The sequence below is a fragment of the Danio aesculapii genome, chromosome 12 (assembly GCF_903798145.1).
Source record: "Danio aesculapii chromosome 12, fDanAes4.1, whole genome shotgun sequence".
Lineage (NCBI taxonomy): Eukaryota > Metazoa > Chordata > Actinopteri > Cypriniformes > Danionidae > Danio > Danio aesculapii.
This window is the reverse complement of record NC_079446.1, coordinates 19,278,296-19,298,403: the sequence shown is the minus strand read 5'-3', so window position 1 is coordinate 19,298,403 and position 20,108 is coordinate 19,278,296. Positions and strand designations below refer to the sequence as shown.

At 37.8% G+C, this 20,108-nt stretch overlaps 2 protein-coding genes across 3 annotated transcripts in view; one reads left to right on the top strand and one right to left on the bottom strand.

Moving 5' to 3' along the window:
* tecpr1a (tectonin beta-propeller repeat containing 1a) overlaps nt 1–6,503 on the top strand; it is a 56,938-nt gene extending 50,435 nt beyond the window's left edge. For both annotated transcript variants that reach the window (XM_056468866.1, XM_056468865.1), the window contains exons 23-25: nt 1,879–1,985; nt 2,075–2,194; nt 4,751–6,503. In XM_056468866.1, the coding sequence (XP_056324841.1) occupies nt 1,879–1,985; nt 2,075–2,194; nt 4,751–4,909 (386 nt within the window). In that variant the 3' untranslated portion in view covers nt 4,910–6,503. The remainder of the gene's footprint in view (nt 1–1,878; nt 1,986–2,074; nt 2,195–4,750) is intronic.
* Nucleotides 6,504–10,492: 3,989 nt separating this feature from the next.
* On the bottom strand, nt 10,493–13,207 carry bhlha15 (basic helix-loop-helix family, member a15). The gene is made up of 2 exons (XM_056468867.1): nt 13,095–13,207; nt 10,493–12,062 (listed from the first exon to the last, which is right to left on the bottom strand). The coding sequence occupies exon 2, from the start codon at nt 12,030–12,032 to the stop codon at nt 11,478–11,480; it is 555 nt and encodes a 184-aa protein (XP_056324842.1). The 5' UTR covers nt 12,033–12,062; nt 13,095–13,207; the 3' UTR covers nt 10,493–11,477.
* Between the last annotated feature and the right edge of the window lie 6,901 nt (nt 13,208–20,108).

Here is a 20,108-nt window from a genome sequence, read left to right as displayed (position 1 = left end):
TACAACAAAATACAAGTGGAATAAAACTGATGATAATTTAAGGACTCTTGAATATTTACAAAAATAGAGCTTTAGTACAAATAGAGCACTTAAGGACATGTATTTTATCGTTTAAATCAGCCACAGAAATGAAACGCAGTTGTGTTACTCTCGACCACACGTTGAGAGAAAATGAAAGTAAAACTAATCTGAATGCAGTACTTTAATTGTCGACTAGGTGGCGGGTCTAAAACACAAGTGGCTAGATGCAACTGCACAACAATGATAGTGGTTAAAAATTATCTATGCTTTGGCGTGCCGAATCTCGTTATATTTTTGACATCAGTTGCAGGCAGGAGGGAAGAGGAGGGCGAGTGGTAAATGGCCCGCAGGCCGGCAGTTTGAGACCCCTGGTCTAGTGCCTTATAATAGGCTATGTTCATGGCGTTTGATGGCTTATAAATTACACAGAATATAGTGCAAGATTGGATTTGGATCGATACCAGCTGGCCGATACCCAATCCAGCAAAAATATGCGGTATCGAACCTATATCCACATCCAGGTATCAGGATCGGTGCATCCCTAGTTTTCATTACTACCTGTTTGCAAAATATTTTAATGTTTACAATTTTGTTAGATATTCATATAATTGCGAGTATAAATACTGTATACAATGTTATGGATTTTAATATATAAATCTAAATAATTATTTGTATTTTTTATATATTTATGATTTATAACTTTAAATTAAAATACAAAATAATTGAGCTTTTTTAGTATTTTAGCTGCACATAAATTAAATAGACATTTTTATTTTTATTCACTGCTCCGGGTGTGTGTTCACTGCTGTGTGTGCACTTGGATGGGTTAAATACAGAGCACAAATACTATGGGTATACACGTAACGACTTTCATTCACTTCACCTTATTTACAGTTTCATGTTTTTTTACCATTAATTTTTTTGCACATTAAAAAATAAAAATAATGTCGACGCCAGTGGTGTAGTGGTTAGTGCGTCAACACATGGCACTCTGGTGCTCACGGCAACCCGAGTTCAATTCCTGCCTCAAGGTCCTAATGCCGATCCTTTCCCTCTCTCTGCTCCCCACACTTTCCTGTCAAATACGCTCTACTGTCCTCTACATTTAAAGGTGAAAACCACCCAAAAAAATCTTAAAAAATGAAAATAAATAAATAAAACTAATAAATTACATTTGAGATTTTTTTTTACCTAAAATGTGATTCTTTTCCAGTGTAAAGCTTCATTTAAATGAACACCCCACTTATCTTTTGGACATAGGCTTCTCTTTAAGTCCTCTAGAGTTACATTTTTTTAATCCATCCAGTGGGTCTGGCAGGAGCACTTTTAGCATAAATCATTGAATCAGATTAGACCATTAGCATCTCCCTCAAAATGACTAAAGGGTTTTGATCATTTTCTTATTTAAAGCTTGATTCTTCTGTAGTTACACCATGTAGTAAGACCAACGAAAAATGAAAGGTTGTTATTGTTCAGGCCGATATGGCTAACCTAAGCTAAATGTGCTCCTGCCAAACCTGGAGTTGCGGAGTTGGTTTTAAAAATGGGAAATTTCAACTGTTTAACTGTCTTTTTTTTTAAGTGGAAGGTTTCTTTAAAATGATAGTTCACACAGAAATGAAAATGTTCTCATCATTTACTCACACTAAGGACATTCCAAACCTTTATGAGTGTCTTCAAAGCTGTTATAACATTGTTTGGAAAAAGTAAAATGCTGACAGAATTTTCATTTTTGTGTGAACCGTCTCTTTAAGACACACATGAATCCCATTCATACATATAAAAATGGATGAATTGCATTTGAGCATCCATGTAAAACTAACAGTTGTGTGTGTGTGTGTGGTGTTGTATGATCAGGTAATCTGTGGTACAGACATGGTGTGATGCCCAGTTACCCCCAGGGCTCATCATGGGAACACATCTCTAATAATGTGCGCAAGGTGTCTGTGGGACCTCTGGACCAGGTCTAGTCCATTTCTCCTTCTAATTAGTTGTTGCAGCCTATAGGTTTGCTGCGGTGCTAAATGACAGATATGTGTGTGTGTTTCTTAAGGTGTGGATCATTGCAGATAAGGTACAGGGCAGTCACAGTTTGAGCTGTGGCACTGTGTGTCACCGGCTAGGGGTGCTGCCGATGGAGACAAAAGGACACTCATGGGACTATGGCATAGGGGTAAGCACTGCTGATGTCATGTTGAAGTCTAAAGTATGTAAAATAGGGTATGCATATAGTGTGTGTGATTATTCTGATTATTCAAACCACACACTATACAGCATGCCCATCTCATAAATGTGCCCTGAATTGTTAGTTTGAATTAGTTTGTTCAGAAGATAGTTTACAGTGTGCATGTTTACAGGGCAAAGCACAAAACATTTTCTCCAGTTTTAGTCATTCATTTGCATTTTGGAGGCAGGTTTCAGAGTACAAGGTTTGTGACATCAGCATAATTAGTCTACAGTGGAGAAAACAATGGAAAAAACACTTGATTTTTATTTGAATTTTGTTTAGGAAAAAAACAATCTTTGTCATTTAAAGTCCCCCTATTATGGATTATAAAAGGTCATAGTTTGGTTTTGGGGGTCTCTAACAACAGGCTGATATGCACGCAAGTTCAAAAACACTTTCATTGTCTTCTAATTTGATTATTTTTTATGCAATTATCATCAACGACTATCATATGATTTGTTCAGAAATTCATTTTTCCAAACTCATCCTTTGCATGATGTGAATCCCACGTTGTAGGGTAGGGTGCTGTAGCAGTCATCAGTAAAATGACAGGAACACGGTACAAGGTTGTGGCTATGCTGTGGTATTGTCGTAAAAATGAACTGTAATCATGTATTACTTACAGCCTCGTCTTTAAGTAGTAAAAAAAGATTGTTCATCTCAGTGCAGAGCATCTTTAAGTCATAATACCATCCCATAACCCACAATCTGCTACAGTGTTTTTTTAATTGTCATTTCATTCAAAACTCTGGCAGCCCAAGTGTGAGAGACATTAAACCTTTTGTCTTCATGAGCATCGGCAGATCCCAAAGTAATGCAAACAGAGTCTCAACCACTGTGCCTTTGTCTTTGTAGATCCAGGTGAAACCTATCTGGTAATTGTATGTACAGGTTCTTTCACCTATCTATTAGATTGGTCTCCACCTATTAACTCTGCCCTCCTAAAACATAAAGTTGAAGTCAGAATTATTAGCCCCCTTTTGATATTTTTTTTTTCTTTTTAAATGTTTCCCAAAGTATGTTTAACAGAGCAAGGAAATTTTCACAGTATGTCTGATAATATTTTTTCGTCTGGAGAAAATTGTATTTGTTTTATTTAGGCTAGAATAAAATCAGTTTTTATTTATTTTTATAAATATTTTAAGGTCAAAATTATTAGCCCCTTTAAGCTATATATTTTTTTCAAATAGTCTACAGAACAAACCATCATTACACAATAACTTGCCTAATTACCCTAACCTGCCTAGTTAACCTAGTTAAGCCTTTAAATGTCACTTTAAGCTGTATAGAAGTGTCTTGAAAAATATCTAATCAAATATTATTTACTGTCATCATAGCAAAGATAAAATAAATCAGTTATTAGAAATGAGTTATTAAAACTATTATGTTTAGAAATGTGTTAAAAAATATCTTCTCTCCGTTAAACAGAAATTGGGCAAAAAATACGGGGGCTAATAATTCTGACTTCAGCTGTATAAAATAGACAGTGTGGCAATGCTCAAATTAGACTCTTGAAGATGACAGTTTGACTGCTGAACAATCATCACGTTCTCAATAAAGAATTCTGCTTGAAAGAGTCTCTTGGCTTGGGTTCTGAAATTTACTACAGTGGACAATGTTTTGTTCAGTCTTCACAATGAAGCAACTAAAGATTCGAGTGAAGGATGATTCGTTTTAATGGCTCTTTCTTTTTGAGAGTCAATAATTTTATACACACTGCACTTTCAGATTTTATACTGAGCTGGGTGGTTTCATTCACATTGAGCACATATGTTACACACTGCCCAATAGGTCATTTTCGAAAATCCATAATAGGGGCACTTTAAAATGTAAAGGACTTTTTGCTGATGCAATGCCATGCTATAGTTTAAATAGGGCTTTACAAAATAACCAAGGCACTTTAACAAAAAGTCATTTTATTAGAGAACATTATTTAAGGGTATAGGAGCCATTTCGGATAGAGCCACGTGGCATAGCACAATGTGAAATTGATTTAGACAGAAGAGATGGAAGAGCAGCTTGTCAATTTGTGACAACAGAATGAATTTTTATTCGTTTATTTGTCCGCCATGTTTATTGCCAAGTCTTGAGAGATTTACATTCGGGACTCTGGTTAAAGATCTGTTCGTGTGTGGTGTGCTGTCTTTGACACATCACATCACACCATACACTATACGAACAAAACAGTGAAGTCTATTAATATGTTGTGCTTATGGATTGTGGTCTTGAACATTTTGAAAATAAACTTTAACAAATATTTTAGTGCATGGGTCTCAAACTTGATTCCTGGTGAGCCGCAGCTCTGCACAATTTTGCTCCAATCCTAATCAAACACAGCTGATCCAGCTAATCAAGGTGTTCAAGACTACTATAGACTATTAAGCATGCGTGATTTGGAGATGCTTGGAGCTAAAGTCTGCAGAGCTGTGGCCCTCCAGGATTTGAGTTTGAGACCACTGTTTTAGTGTGTTGCCAGCCTAAGAAATCATCTGTTTGTTTCAGGGTGGATGGGATCACATCACAGTCAGAGGAAATGCCATGGAGGCTCCTCGCATCATGATGCCATCAGTGACCAACAGTGGCAGCAACCAAACAGCAGCACGCAGTCCACTGCTAACCAGGAATCAGCCAGAGCCCAATGGAAACCCAGTGGGTTGTTGAGTTCATCATGCTAACCCACTCTCTACTGTAGCCATCAATTGTTTTCTGTAGCGCTTCTCTCATAAAAGGCAGATCTCTAGCTCCCATTCGGAAAAGGGTTGGATTCAAGCTCCTGTAGGGGACGGTTTAGGTGAACTGAGCTTGTTTTGAGGGCTCTCATAGATAACTTCCTCTACTTTTTAAACACTCACATCATGTTTTTTTACATTGGTTAGAGGATCTTAATTTAACTTTTATTTATTCGTCTGTGGTCAAATAACACCCATTTGCAGTTTGATTCTTTATTTGAATCCAGGGGCATTAAATACAAAAAACAAACATCACAGTGTAAGCTACTGAAGTCACTCTACAAGCATTTTATATTGAACACCACACACATAACAGTTTTAAACAAACACCTGCTTCTGGGATTTCACAGCTCGGCTGCAGTGGCATCAGCGTAAAAGAGTTTGTAATACTTTCAGCATCTGCTTGTATCTGGTTATTGGTAGTTACTCTATTTGAAGGCTGGGACAGCACAGTGATACTGTACAAACGCACTACACGTCCAACTTTTTGGGTCAGTAAGATTTTAATATTTTTCCCAGTGATGGGTTGCAGCTGGAAGGGCATCTGCTGCGTAAAACATATGCTAGATGAGTTGGCGGTTCATTCCGCTGTGGCGACCCCAGAATGTTAAAGTGACAAGCCGAAAAGAAACTGAATGATTGAAGATTTTAATATTACTTTTATTCAGTAAGGGTGCATCAAATTGGCCGAAAAGTGACAGTAAGTAGTTTTAAAATACTAAATTATATTTATTTTAAATAAATTATTAAGGCTTTCAATTAATCAACATTCTGGGGGCGTAAAAAGCATCAAATCAGCATATTAAAATGATTTCTGATGGATCATGTGACACTGAAAATTATTAACAGCTGCTAAGAAATAAATATCAAAAAAGAAAGTGTCAAAAAGGAAGTATTTCACAATATTATAGAATTTTACTGTATTTTGGCTTTGTTGGTGAGCATAAAAATCTTCTTTAAACACTTCTTACAATACTCAAATTAAGAATGTAAAAAAGGAAATATTAATAATCTTACCAACCCCAAAGTTTTGAATGGTAGTGTAACTTACTGAGCTGTTGTGGAGGAAAGACTGCAATATTTAGGTTGCATTTGACAATGTGAAGACAATGTTGCGAAACAACATTTCTCAGGATGTCAGCATATTTCATCGGTACATAGATATACAAGTGATATAATTCCATTTAAAGGCAGCACAAATTTCAGAAAGTAACAGTATTTCTACTAAATCTTTTTATCAGGGTGAATTCTTTTATTCTGCTAAGTTATGTTGTACATGTGGATGTATAAACTTGGATTATTTAAGAGTAATTATGGTCCTAATGTGATGGGCATTATTTAAGGTCGCTTCTGTACATATAAAGAAATGATATGCAGGCATGAGAGAAACCACTGGAAAGACAAAAGGAAAATAGTTTTAAATGTAGACAAATAACTACAGTGGAGTCATTGTGTGTTTACAGTAAACTCCTCTCAGTGTCATGTGTGCATGGTTTGTGTCCTCAATAAATATGAAATCTGCTCCACGTCTTTGCATTTTAATATGAATAACTCTGATAGTTCATCCTAAAGTCAAATGTATACTATTATATTTAAAGGACATTGCCCATACTCTGTAGAATAAAAGTAAACAGGGTCTAGACCCCATTGACTTTTAATATATGGACAAAGCATCTTCTTTCCAAGAGCTGCATTTTTAATAGGATGTAGGTTTTTTGTCCACATAATGAACTTGTTGTTTTGAACCCCTTTGACTTTCACTATATGAACAAAACCAGTTGTTTTGTGGTATTTTATGGTGTGTTACATTGAAGGTCTGCAGATCCTCTTCATAATCCAAAGACTTTTCCTAAATAAGAGTTTGTATTTTTAGTATGAGATACTTAAGATATTTCCTAGTGATGGGTTAGGGCTAAAAGGGCATCCACTGCGTAAAACATGTGCTGGATAAATTGGTGGTTCATTCCACTGTGGCAACCCCAGATTAATAAAGCCGAAAAGAAAATGAATGAATGAATGAATACTTTTTTTACCCAAAAATTCATAATGATACTAATATATCTCCCTCATATCACTCCAAACTTGAAAGGTTTTTTTGTCCATACGGTGTGTTTTGTTTCAGACACCACTGACATTTTGCTACTTGGACAAAGTATGTATTTTGTGACATTTGTGGGTGAAACACATGAAAGACTGGCAGATTTTGTCCTGTAATAATACAAAAAGTAACTTGCCATCTGGCTAGAACTGATGATGTTGAATAACATCCACATGGCACATATTCTGTACATAAACAAGCCTCTTAATGGACCAGCTTTAGCTTGTAAACTCATTAACAGGTTTTTCGAATGGATCTTTTTGTTAGTCTTAAAGCATAGGTCTCAAACTCCATTCCTGGAGGGTCGCAGCTCTGCACAGTTTTGCTCCAATCCTAATCAAACACAGTTGATCCAACTAATCAAGGTGTTTGTGCTGCGGTCACACTAGAGTTTGTGCGTGCTGTTGTACGGAAAACTAAAAAGTGACGGCTGCGAAAAAGGGTGGGATTAAACAAGATGATTAGACATTAAAAAAAGCCAGCGATTGGTCCATGTTTTAAATTCCTATTCAGAGAGGTCATGCTTTGATCTTCGATTGGTCTCCCGCAATCATGTGATGCGAATTCGCAGGTCAGAGTTCAAACTTTCCAACGCAACGAACTGCGAAACTTATCGCACGAGCTTGTGTTTTCTGTCTGACGCATTTGTGGCGTATAAATGGAAGTCTATAAGGAGAAAAGTGCAGTGTGACCGCAGCCTAATAGACACTACTAGATCAGCTGTGTTTGATTTGGGTTGGAGCAAAAGCTGCAGAGCTGCGGCCCTCAGGAATTGAGTTTGAGACCTATGTCTTAAAGGGTTAGTTAAATCCACAATGAAAACTGTCATCATATTTTCATCATCACTTGTCATTGCCTTCCAAACCAATGAGGTTTTATTTCAATCTTGGAACACAAATTTAGATATTTTTTTATTAAATCTGAAAGATTTCTGTCCCTTTTAAATAGTCTGTTCACCCAAAATTGCTTAATATCATGAACATAAACAAAAGCTCAAATATACCTGATGTTCAAGAACAAACCTCATTAGTTTTTGTACATCAAGCAAGCATACTTAAGCTTCTGAGGCCAGATTTGATTGTTTGCTTTTATCAGTGTTTAAATGCGACTAAAAACCTAAATAAATATGTTTGTAATATATAGCTAAAGGCTTACACCAATCAATTTGAATGGAAAAAAGTTTTAAAATGCATTTGAAAAGTTCTAAAGTTTGAGCATTTTAGGTGAATTGACTAAAAAACAGACATCTTTCAGATTTCATCCAAAATATGTACTTGAGTTCTGTCATGAAACTATGCGTGTACAGACTGATATTGTATTAAATCCGCTTCTAAGCACATCATGATGGCACAGGTGATTGTTTGCTGTCATCTCAGCATAGGGCTAGGCGATATGGCCAAAATGCAATCTCAATAATATTTTCCATATTGAATGATAACGAGATATATTTATCGATAGAAGTTGTTAATGCTTCCAGATTTTAAAAAATACCTTAACAATAACCGAAGCCACAAAAAGTTATTAGCATGTCCATTAAATGGCAAAACATTTTCGGCTGATAAATTTTCGGTGGCTAAAAATTCAGTACATTTCTAATATCAACACACTTTTCGATTCCCATTGCACATTTCTGCTGTGTGATTGGCTCTTAGATCAGAATAGAGTAAAAAAGTCCAGAGCTTATCACTGTTATTGCCATAAATTTTATCGCGATTTGATATAATATTGTTTATCGGCCCAGCCCTACCTCAGCAGCCAATGAGCTTGCCCCTTAGCATTCATTTACATCTGCATAGTTTTTGTTAGTTATCTGCCAAAGGTTTTGGATATCCTCCATCTGTGTGTAGATCTGCTATGGAGGTTTCATCTCAAGGCACTTATCCAATGTATGGTATGGTGCAGTTCTTTGTCTTTTCCACTGCATTTCATACCAAATCTCTTGTTTTAGAGTCATATACACTGATTGGTTCAAGAAAATCACTACTACTATTATTATTGGATTTGCGTCACGAGAGACCAAAGCCACAATATTTAAATAGTCAGCAGCCGCCATTGCTATATTGTTGGTCCACACGACTACTCGTTTTTTATTTTACCACCACTAGAAAAAGACAGCTGAAATGTCAGCTAGTGGTCAGTAGAAGAGGTCCAGACATTACACTTGTTCGTAGCCAAGGAGTAGATCCAGAAAGAAACTGTTTCTTTAGGAAGTTACAGCAGTAAAGGATCTATAGCGGTAATCCAACCTGCTTTAAGGGCAAGTGTCCACCAAAGCATTTTTGTGCTGCAGAAACACGAGATGAGCATTTTCTGTTGTTGTTGTCATTGGAAGCACAGTGTTTTTAAAAATGGTGGCAGCATAGCGAGTTGCTCGCCGTGTGATTTACATTCAATGCTGAGTGATCAGTGCTTTTTAAAAACTTTTGACAGTTTGAGAAAGCTGAGTGTTTTTACAGCAGCACTCGCATCCATGTAGTGCAAAAAAAACGCTTCAGTGGAAATCTGCACTAAGCATTACAAAACTGCGACATGTAGTTGCGACATGTAGTGATGAGTGTTTCCCAAAACTAGTTTCTCTGTCGAAGATCCATCGTTTGAACCATGTTAGTTATAATGTAAAACTCCCTTAATGATGCTCTAAGCCAGGGGTCACCAAACTTGTTCCTGGAGGGCCGGTGTCCTGCAGATTTTAGCTCCATTCCCTAATCAAACACACCTGAACAAGCTAATCAAGGTCTTACTAGTTATACTTGAAACATCCAGGCAGGTGGGTTGAGGCAAGTTGGAGCTAAACCCTGCAGGGACACCGGCCCTCCAGGACCGAGATTGGTGACCCCTGCTCTAAGCGAAGTGGAGTAACTACTTCTTTAGAGGAAAACCCCATATTTTTTGTGCAAATTATATTGTTTTACATGCATTTAAAAAAAATCCAATGTTAGTTTTGGTTAAAACAAGCACACGTTTTCCATTTTAATTGAAATATATGTAAACGACTCATACAGTATAGGACCTACACTATGTATGTTTCCTTTACAAATATTATTAAGAATATTCCATATAAAAACACTAAGCTAACCAATAGTATCTGGATGCAGCCTTTCTGATGCAAGCTGAGATTGCATCACTCAGCGATGCAATGTCAGACACAATGCACTCAATAGAGCGAGTGATGTCACTGTGAGGGTTAGGGGTGGGGTTAGGTGAGCCCATTAAAAAGCATTGGATGCAGCACAGATTGCACTGCACTAGGTCTGCATCCAGACCCATCTCAAGCTAACACGTATTCTAATCTCATAAATAAATCATATAAATCGTTTATTTACAGTAGGCTATTTATTAAAAAAAAAAGAAGAAAAAAATCCTACTTAATAATAATCATTATTATTATGATTATTATTAAGTAGGATATTGTTTATTTATTTTATTATTTTTTTTAACTCTACAATTTGACGCTCAAACCGCTGCAGAAATGTTCTAACCAGCAGGGCATGTCATATACAGTACAGGTACTTAATAAATAACCTACTATAAATTTAAAGTATTAACGTATGCTATATATTTTTGTTTTCACAAGCTTTGGAGACATAACGTAAATTCCGCTTTTAAATAATAGGTCACCTATAGCTTTCGTCATGAGCCAAGGCTGTGTTCAAAATGGCATAAATGTTTTCTAAGTGCACTACGAAGGGAACGCAATTGTCAATATAAAGATTGCTAAAACTGAACTGTAAAAATACTTTGAAAGCAAATTACACCTAAGACTGATGACTTTAGAGCTTTTTTTTTTCATTCCAAGTTTAAATGTTCTAAATGAATAGGGCATAGGGGGGATAACTGGGAATAGAACACATTCAGGAACTATGCTTCTAACTACAGCTCTACAGGTGTTGTTGCAGGCGCACAAGTTTTTGAATGTTCGTTGGAACGACAGATATGGGAAATGCCAACTTAACAAACTATGTTTGTGACGATGCAACTTGCGACCTTAGTTGGCTAACGATGGTTTTCGGAAACGCACCCCTGTGCTGTTTCTTACTGTAATGCATAGTGAAAAGGCGGCTAATGCTATGTCTGCAACAGCAGTGGCAGCATGTCTGTGAATACACTGGTAGTAGCAACTCTCAGTTCGTGCTCTGCACTAATAATCAAATTAGCAGCAGCAGCAGTGTAGCAGATCTACTCCACTAAGACCAAACACATCACCGTTGCCATATTGATTATAATACCAAGCTTATGTTCCAAAGATCAACAAATTTGGTTTGGAATGACATGAGCATGAGTAAATGATGACAGAACGTTCAACTCACCCTTTAAGAGCTGGTATTCATCAGCATTATCATCATCATACACATATTTACATTTCTCCTTGAGCGTTCACTGAGTCTGTAGTGTGCAGTGTGTGTTAGCTGTCTTGGCTGAAGCTGTGAATGTGGTTCAGGTAGTTGGACAGATCTTCCTCTCCCTCCTCCTGTAGATGCTGCTGATAGCACTGCAGCAGCCGCGAGGCGTTAGCCTCCATCTGACTCTCAGCGTCAGGCAGGCAGCCGTTGGACATGCCCAGGATGATAGTGGTTAAGGCCTTAATGTAATTCTTGGCCAATGTGAGAGTCTCGATCTTGGAAAGTTTCTTTTCTGTTTTGACGTGAGGAATGGCCTCTCGCAGGGCCTGAAAGGCATTGTTTAGTTTGTGCATCCTCTGTCTCTCTCTTTCATTACTCTCCAGCCTGCGGACGTTGCGTTCTTTGGCGTTCCCATGCTGCCGTCTGCGTCGTGTGCCTAGGCGGGTACGGCTGTGCCCCTCACCCCTAAGTGTTCTCCACGACCCACCCAGCCTGACAGACGCCTCTGAGCCCTCCTGCTCGCTGGAACCTGGCTCTGTTTCCAGCGTAAAGTCTGGGTCGTCCTGCTCTGCCCAAGACTGTCTGCCACGCTTTGACCCCTTTCCTTTGGACTTCATACTTGACTCACCCACACCCTGGTGTAGGCCCTAAAATGTTAACATTGACATTTCATTGAAGCAAAAATGATGTTTATCTCCGTAAAAGGGACAATATTTTATAACAAGGTCTCATTTGTCGATTTTTTTTTTTTTTTACAGCATTTATATATTTTTTTTATGTTTATAAAAAATACAATAAATTTTTATTTGATGTCAGCTCAGCTGCGTTATAATTAACATATACTTTATCCTTTACAAACACAGTTTTTAATAATGCATTAGGAGAGATTGAAGACATACATTTATAATAAAAAAATCTATCGTAGGTAACTAAAGTTAATAAACATTACCATCAATATTTATTAAAGATACTTGAGAGAAATCCTGCGTAATTACTTGATAAATAACGTATTGATATTGAAATGAACAAATGAAGAGTTCATATGCAAAAACCTCTAAATGCCATCTAAAATGTTCTCCAAAAATGTTTATGTTCAGCTATTTCACTGTAAGGCAATGAAAATAACTTATCTGTCACTATAAATGTAAAATTACTGAGCCGACATACACGAGTTAAAGAAAAATGCTAATTTTAGAAGAAAATATCAAATGGCTTTAGATGTTTTTGCATCGGAACTCTTCAAATTAAGATTACAGGTGCACCACAATAATTTTTATTGTTGGATGGTGAAAATGATATGCTTTTCCATGAATCATAAGTGGATATTTAATCAAGTGGAAAAGAATTAAGCATCCTGTAGCAACTTACTGACTAACTTGTTAGACTACAAGAGATATTTACTGATAATGTGTAATTAGCCTAATGTGTAGGCTATCCTAGGATAAGCCATAATTACTTAGTTTATTATCATATCATTCATCATAGTTACAAATTCTAAAACTCAGATTACAGACATATACTCTATGTAAACTAATAACTATATTGAACATTAAACTACAAACACGAGTTATTACACGACTCATAAAGTAAGTGAAAATAGTGTCACAGCACGTTAGTCGCTACTGTGTCATAAGCTGTCAGTCAACAATGCTTAGAGAAAAAAAAAAGTTTTGTCTTACCTAGAAATGAATGTCCACCAAACTGAGGTGATGTGTGCGCGATAAGAGCCTTGCGAAGAGCGATAATAAGTTGTCGTGAAGCGCTGTTGCCGTCCTGACAGCTGCGGTCAGAATGAAATGATAACGGTCACGCGCTCTACCTGTTGCTGCTGTATGTCCACGTAGCGCTTTTGTGGCCAATCAAATGAGGGATCCGCTTTGCCTCGAGTCAACCATGAGCTGGCAGAAGCGTCGGAAATAGCGATCTGAAACTTTCTGCACGCTTTCAGATGATGATAATAGGGGGCTATGAGACTGCTGTTGCTGCTGCAGGTGGTGTAGGCAGAGTAAACTCTGTAGGTTATGCATGGCATGCTTTATTTGAAAAGTGGATGGAGTTATGTGCTGCATTTATATTAATAGGGACTTGTAAACCATTTGTTTACATTATTACGTTTAATGGTTCATTTTTTTAAGAGAGAGAGAGAGAGATGCACTGTAGTGTGGGTTTCCTGCAGAGATTACTAAATTGATAATAATTCCACGGCACTTTATCAAGTTAAAACGGAGTGTAATATTTGCCTAGAGCTTTGCATTTCAAATGGGCCTTGCATAAATATAATTTAAATACTTTTAAGATCTTTTCGGTGATGTTATATATATAATGCATTGGAGGTTATTATTGTAGGTTATTAATCTGTAATTGTTGCATTTCTCGTTATTTAAGCAATAACGAAATGTTGCAAGACCCATAGGAGTGCACAGGTTGTGCTTGAACATTTCTGGTGTACTGTTACGTTATGCATTTATCATTTATAGAAACGGGATATAAAGAATGAGTCGCCTTTTTTAAAGGATAGTACATCCAAAATTATTGCAGATGTAGTTGTTTTGTCAAGAAAATGTTTTATGAAGCAAAATTATCAGTTTATGAAAGAAACGGATCAATATTAACAAAATTTGCACATGCACTAAACTGTTTACATTTTTATATACACACATCACCGGCCACTTTATTAGGTACACCTTTCTAGTACCGGGTTGGACCCCCTTTTGCTTTCAGAAATGTCTTAATCCTTCGTGGCATAGATTCAACAAGGTACTGGAAATTATCCTCAGAGATTTTGGTCCAAATTGACATGATAGCATCACGTAGTTGCTGCAGATTTGTTGCCTACGCATCCATAATGCAAATCTCCCATTCCACCAAAGGTGCTCTATTGGATTGAGGTCTGGTGACTGTGGAGGCCATTTGAGTACAGTCAACTCACGCTTTTTGACATGATGTTATCCTGCTGGAAGTAGCCATCAGAAGATGGGTACACTCTGGTCATAAAGGGATGAACATGGTCAGCAACAATACTCAGGCTGTGGCGTTGAAACAATGCTCAATTGGTACTAATGGGCCTAAAGTGTGCTAAGAAAATATCCCGCACCATTACACCACCACCAGCCTGAACCATTGATACAAGGCAGCAGGGGCGGACTGGGACAGCATTTTCTAACGGGAAAAGTTATTGAAGGTCAGGCCACAGTGAATATGGCCAGTCCGCCCCTGGAAGGCAGGATGCATCCATGCTTTCATGTTGTTGATGCCAAATTCTGACCCTACCATCCAAATGTCGTAGCAGAAATCAAGAGTCATCAGACTAGGCAAAGTTTTTCCCAATCTTCTATTGTCTAGTTTTTGTGAGCCTGTGCTAATTGTAGCATCGATTTCCTTTTCTTATCTGACAGGAGTGACACCCGGTGTGGTCTTCTGCTGCTGTAGTCCATCCGCCTCAAGGTTGGACATGTTGTGCATTCAGAGATGCTCTTCTGCATACCTCGGTTGTAACGAGTGGTTATTTGAGTTACTGTTGCCTTTCTATCAGCTGGAACCAGTCTGGCCAGTCCCCTCTGACCTCTGTCATCAAAAAGGCATTCGTGCCCACAGAACTGCCGCTCACTGGATGTTTTCTCTTTTTCAGACCATTCTCTGTAAACTCTAGAGTTGGTTGTGCGTGAAAATCCCAGTAGATCAGCAGTTTCTGAAATACTCAGACCAGCCTGTCTGGCACCAAAGTCACCTTTCAAAAGTCACCTAAAATGCCTTTCTTCCCCAATCTGATGCTCAGTTTGAACTGCAGCAGATCGTCTTGACCATGTCTACATGCTTAAATGCATTAAGTTGCTGCCATGTGTTTGGCTGTTTAGAAATTTGCACTAACGAGCAGTTGGACAGGTGTACATCGAAGCATCCAGCATAAGCACAAGCAGTATTTTTTTTCGGGGTTTTCACCTTTAATGTATAGGATAGTAGAGATTATTGACAGGAAAGCATGAGGAGGAGAGAGAGGGGAAGGATCAGTATAGGACCGCAAGGCAAGAATTGAGCTCGGGTCATCGTGAGCACCGGAGTACATGTGTCGATGCACTAACCACTACACCACTGGCACCGTCACAAGCAGTATTTTGAACAATTAAAAACTACAGCCCCTCTGTTGAAAACAAAAAAGATCATCTCAGGTTTGAGTTCATTTAAAAAAAGCATTGTTTCACACAGGGTCATGGTATTAATTATTTTCTGTTTCTTTTTGCTTTAAAGGTGTCAATAGCCATCGAAATGATTAAAGAGTAAGATAAAAAAAAAATTTGAACAATTTGAGCCTTTCCTACAGTATTAGGCTTTTAACCCTTCCAACTGCAACCTTTATTTGTAGAGGTGTCAGCAAGTGTGGATGTGTGCCGAGAACCACCCTTTTCATAAACTGTGGTATCAGACAGATCAAACACAGACTTGTTTGTTTTGTACCTGAGTACAGTGAACCTGTTCTAAGTGCTCCAGCAATAACACCAGTTCCTTCTCAGGCTTGTTTGTAACTTGTTTGTGTTTTGTTGAGGTTGTGGAGTAGAAAAGAATGAATGTGCATGAACAAATTTTTACATAATATTAAGATGCTTTAAATAAGTTACAAGCGGTGTGGCACAAACAGGACAAACTCACACAGGACTCTGGGAACAAGTCCATTTGACAGCTGTTTAAGTCACAGTGGCTATCAGCTCCAATGTTCCTCCCCCACTTTGCTGATGGCCTTGGCAGAGCAGCGTTTGGACACAGGCTCCTGCTTCGGTCAAGTGTGCAAGGGCTCAGTGCTGAGACTATGGAAACAGTTTCTATCCCAACCATCAGTTGATTTAGTGTGGAACCTCCGGTATACACCACTTACCCTGATAACAATCTGCCTGTAAGCAAAGTGCTGCATCCAGACCTCAGGAGACTTTCTCATACAAAAAGAGAACCCACAAACAGGCATAAAGACTATAAAACGTAACTAGTGAACATTCATTCATTCATTCATGCAAATCAACCTTATTTGCTTTAGTAGCAGCGCTTTATCAGCGCTTGGTAGTACTGATACCTTGCCTCTTTTTAGTTGACAACTGCTGAACATTGTGCTACATTTCAAGATAACTTGTTGATTTGCATACTCAGAGTTATCTTAAGTCCTGCTCGTATTTCCCTCGAGTAAATAAGTCACTCATTAGGAACCCCATGCTAAGCGCGACATTCCAGCTTATGAGATATAAATGACAAATGAAAACACTGTCAGAAGTCTAATTGGGTGCTGGACAAATTAGATGAGAAATTGATGTGATAATGGAACATGTACATCGAGTATTTTGATTAGTAAACAAATATAATGTTTCATGGCTCAATTAAGGACCAAAGTGCACAGCTGGTGCCTTCAAGGCTACATGTAAAAATAGCTGTTTAAACAGTTTTTTTCTTCTCCTCTGGACACCTGATGTTTCTTCTCACAGAGCATTGTTTAGATGAAGCAAAATAAAAATAGTTTTAATAAATAAATGTTCTTTTAATTGTGCTTAATGAATATTTTGTCATATTTACAACTTTTTCTTGTATTTTTGTCTCAGCCAATGAAGACTTGTAAACTCAAGACTGTAAAACATGCTTGGACATAATACTTGAACTGATTATAATGATTATGTTGTTCTAAATTATTGCAATGATTGGTGTCATAAAGGGTCCACAGTGTTGCACAGTGGGTAGCGATGTCGTCTCAAAGCAAGAAGGTTGCTGGATCAGTTGCCATTTCTGTGTGGAGTTGCAAGTTCCCGTGTTCACGTGGGTGTCGTCCGGGTTCTTTGGTTTCCCCCACAGTCCAAAGCCATGTGGTATAGGTGATTTAAATAAGCTAAGTTGGCTGTAGTGAGTGTGAATTTAAGAGTGTTTGGGTGGTTCCCAGTACTGGGATGTGGCTGGAAGGGCATCCGCTCTTCCTCGTGAAGCTACTATGGAAGTAACTGAAACTGCAACTCATCGAAATACTGCTAGTCCAACTTTACAGCAGAAAACAGGTGTTTACAGCCTGGTACAAAGGAAGATTTTTATTCATATAGCTAATATTACCCTTCATGACAACTGTGACGCGGGTGAATTTTTTATAACTTGTCCATTTTGTTTATTTTAAGTGATATTAGGTCGGCATAATTAAGGGCGTGGCTACTTGAGTGACAGCTAGGTCTCGCAGATCGTCGTCACTTCAGCTGATTCCGGATGATTAGCCACTGAGCTCAACATAATCATCATATTTTTGTTTTGTTTTATGTGGCTTTACACAGTCAATTGCTTTTTGGAATTATTTTCTACAATTATCAGATAATATGGCATGCTGTGTGCACTTTATTGTGCTCACAAACCATTCACATGGCCTCCATTTTCTAGGTGAGTGAAATTATATAATTATATACTTATATACCATATCTATTAATGTATTTGTTTTATTTAAGATCATTCATCATTCATATTTTCCTTTAGGACTTGAATGCACTCCAGAATCAGAAAGATTGATTAGCTGTAAAGCTATAACTGTCTTCTGAAACATTGTCATACAGTGTTATGCCTGGATTTCATAAATAGTCTAGCATTTACTAACACATACCATATTTGAAGTGTTTGGAAGTAATTCGCTGTTTCCTCCAGTATAAAAACGTCATAAGAACAATGCTTAGTGGCTCACTGTATTACTACAGTGTTTTTAAAAGTCTAAACGTTTTATTGCGATAGTGTACAACCAAGCACATGTGGTCAGAACACAAACGAGTCGCAGGTAATGAAGCATTAAGCATTTCTCCCACAGAAAAGCCTGTCTAAGCTGAAATGCTAGCACGCGTCTGTAGCTTCGCTCGCGCTTCGCCTCTTTGCCCTTGTTTGGTATCCCCCGGTCGGTGCAATAACGCGCGAACAAAATGGCAACGGTTGGCCACGCCTACTTGTAGCTTCTTTTGCATTCTTCAGAAACCTATGGGTGATGTCACGAATACTCCGTCCATAACTTTTACAGTCTATGGTATTAACATACAGTATGCTGGATAAATTGTCTGTTCATTCCACTGTGGCGACTCCTGATTAATAAAGGGACCAAGCTGAAAAAAAAATGAATGATTGGTGTCATATAAAGAAATGGAATGATCTGATATTTTCCTGTAAGCACAAACTCATACACAGCTTATTTTATATTATCTACTGATTATTATAGGTCATTTATCAAATACATGACTCTGTCTACATTGTAAAAACTTGTAAAACAAGAAATGTATCTTACAAAATTGGTAATTCCAATAATTACAAATTGAAATGTTTTTAAACATCTGAAATACAAGATTATTGTCTCACAGAGATTGCAGAAGTGTTAAACTCTTTAACCAAAACATGAAAGTATGTAATAGCAAAACTGCATTATTTAAAGAAACAGCTAGAGGACAAGCATTCATTTAATAGATTTTGTTGACAAAATGAACACTATAGTCATATTTATAATTTATTTAATTTTTTGTTTGTGCATAATATACAATAACAGCCATATCACCTGCAACCCAAGACCGGATAATCACTGAAGCTAAGCAGGGCTGAGCCTGATTCAGACCAAGCGGAAACCTCACGCTCTTCCTCGTGAAGCCAATACAGAAGTAATTGAAACTGCAATTCATCAACTCGCCTTTGGGGGCTGGTTCCCGGAACTCCAGATGGTCACTTGACTGCAATGGTAAATTGGCCAATTTTACAGCTGATAAAAACATGTTTACAGCCTAGTACAAAAGATTTTTGGTGTGTATAGTTATTTATACCCATTACGACAACTGTGAGAGGGGTGAATTTTTTTTAAAACTCGTCTGTTTTGTTTATATTATGTGTGCATAATTAAGGGCGTGGCCACTTGAGTGACAGCTAGGTCTCGCTGGTCGCGGTCTTGTCACCTCAGCTGATTCCGGCTGATTAGCTGCTGAACTCATCATATACATAGTATTTGTTGTTTTTTCCGTGGCTTTACAGTCAATTGCCTTTTGAAATTATTTCCTACAATTATCAGATAATATGGCATGCTGTGCACTTAATTGTGTTCACAAACCATTCAAGTTTATTTGTTTTACTTAAGATAATTTATCATTTATAATTTTCTTCAGTACTGTAATGCACTCAGGATCTGACAGATTGATTATCTGTAGCCTCTAGAACAGTCATCTGAAACGTCATACGGTGTTATGCCTGGATTTCATAAATAGCCTTGCATTTACTAACACAGACTAACACAGCCACGCCTACTTGTAGCTTCATTTGTGCTCTTCAGTAACCTATGGGTAATGTTACAGATACTACCACCATATCTTTTACAGTTTATGGTACAGACCTGGATGGGAGACCACATGGGAAAACTAGGTTGCTGTTGAAAGTGGTGTAAGTGAGGTCAGCATGGGGTGCTCATCCTGTGGTCTGTGTGAGTTCTAATGCCCCAGTATAGTGAGGGGGACACTATACTGTCAGTAAGCACCATCTTTCGAATGAGACAATAAGGCGAGGTCCTGACTCTATGTGGTCATTAAAAATCCCATGTCACTTCTCGTAAAGAGTAGGAATGTAACCCCAGTTTGCTGGCTAAATGTCCACCATTGGACCTTATGCCGAGTTCAGACTGCACGATTTTCAAAGTAGTCGTGTCACTGATGTTTTCAAACTGCATGACTATCTGGGAT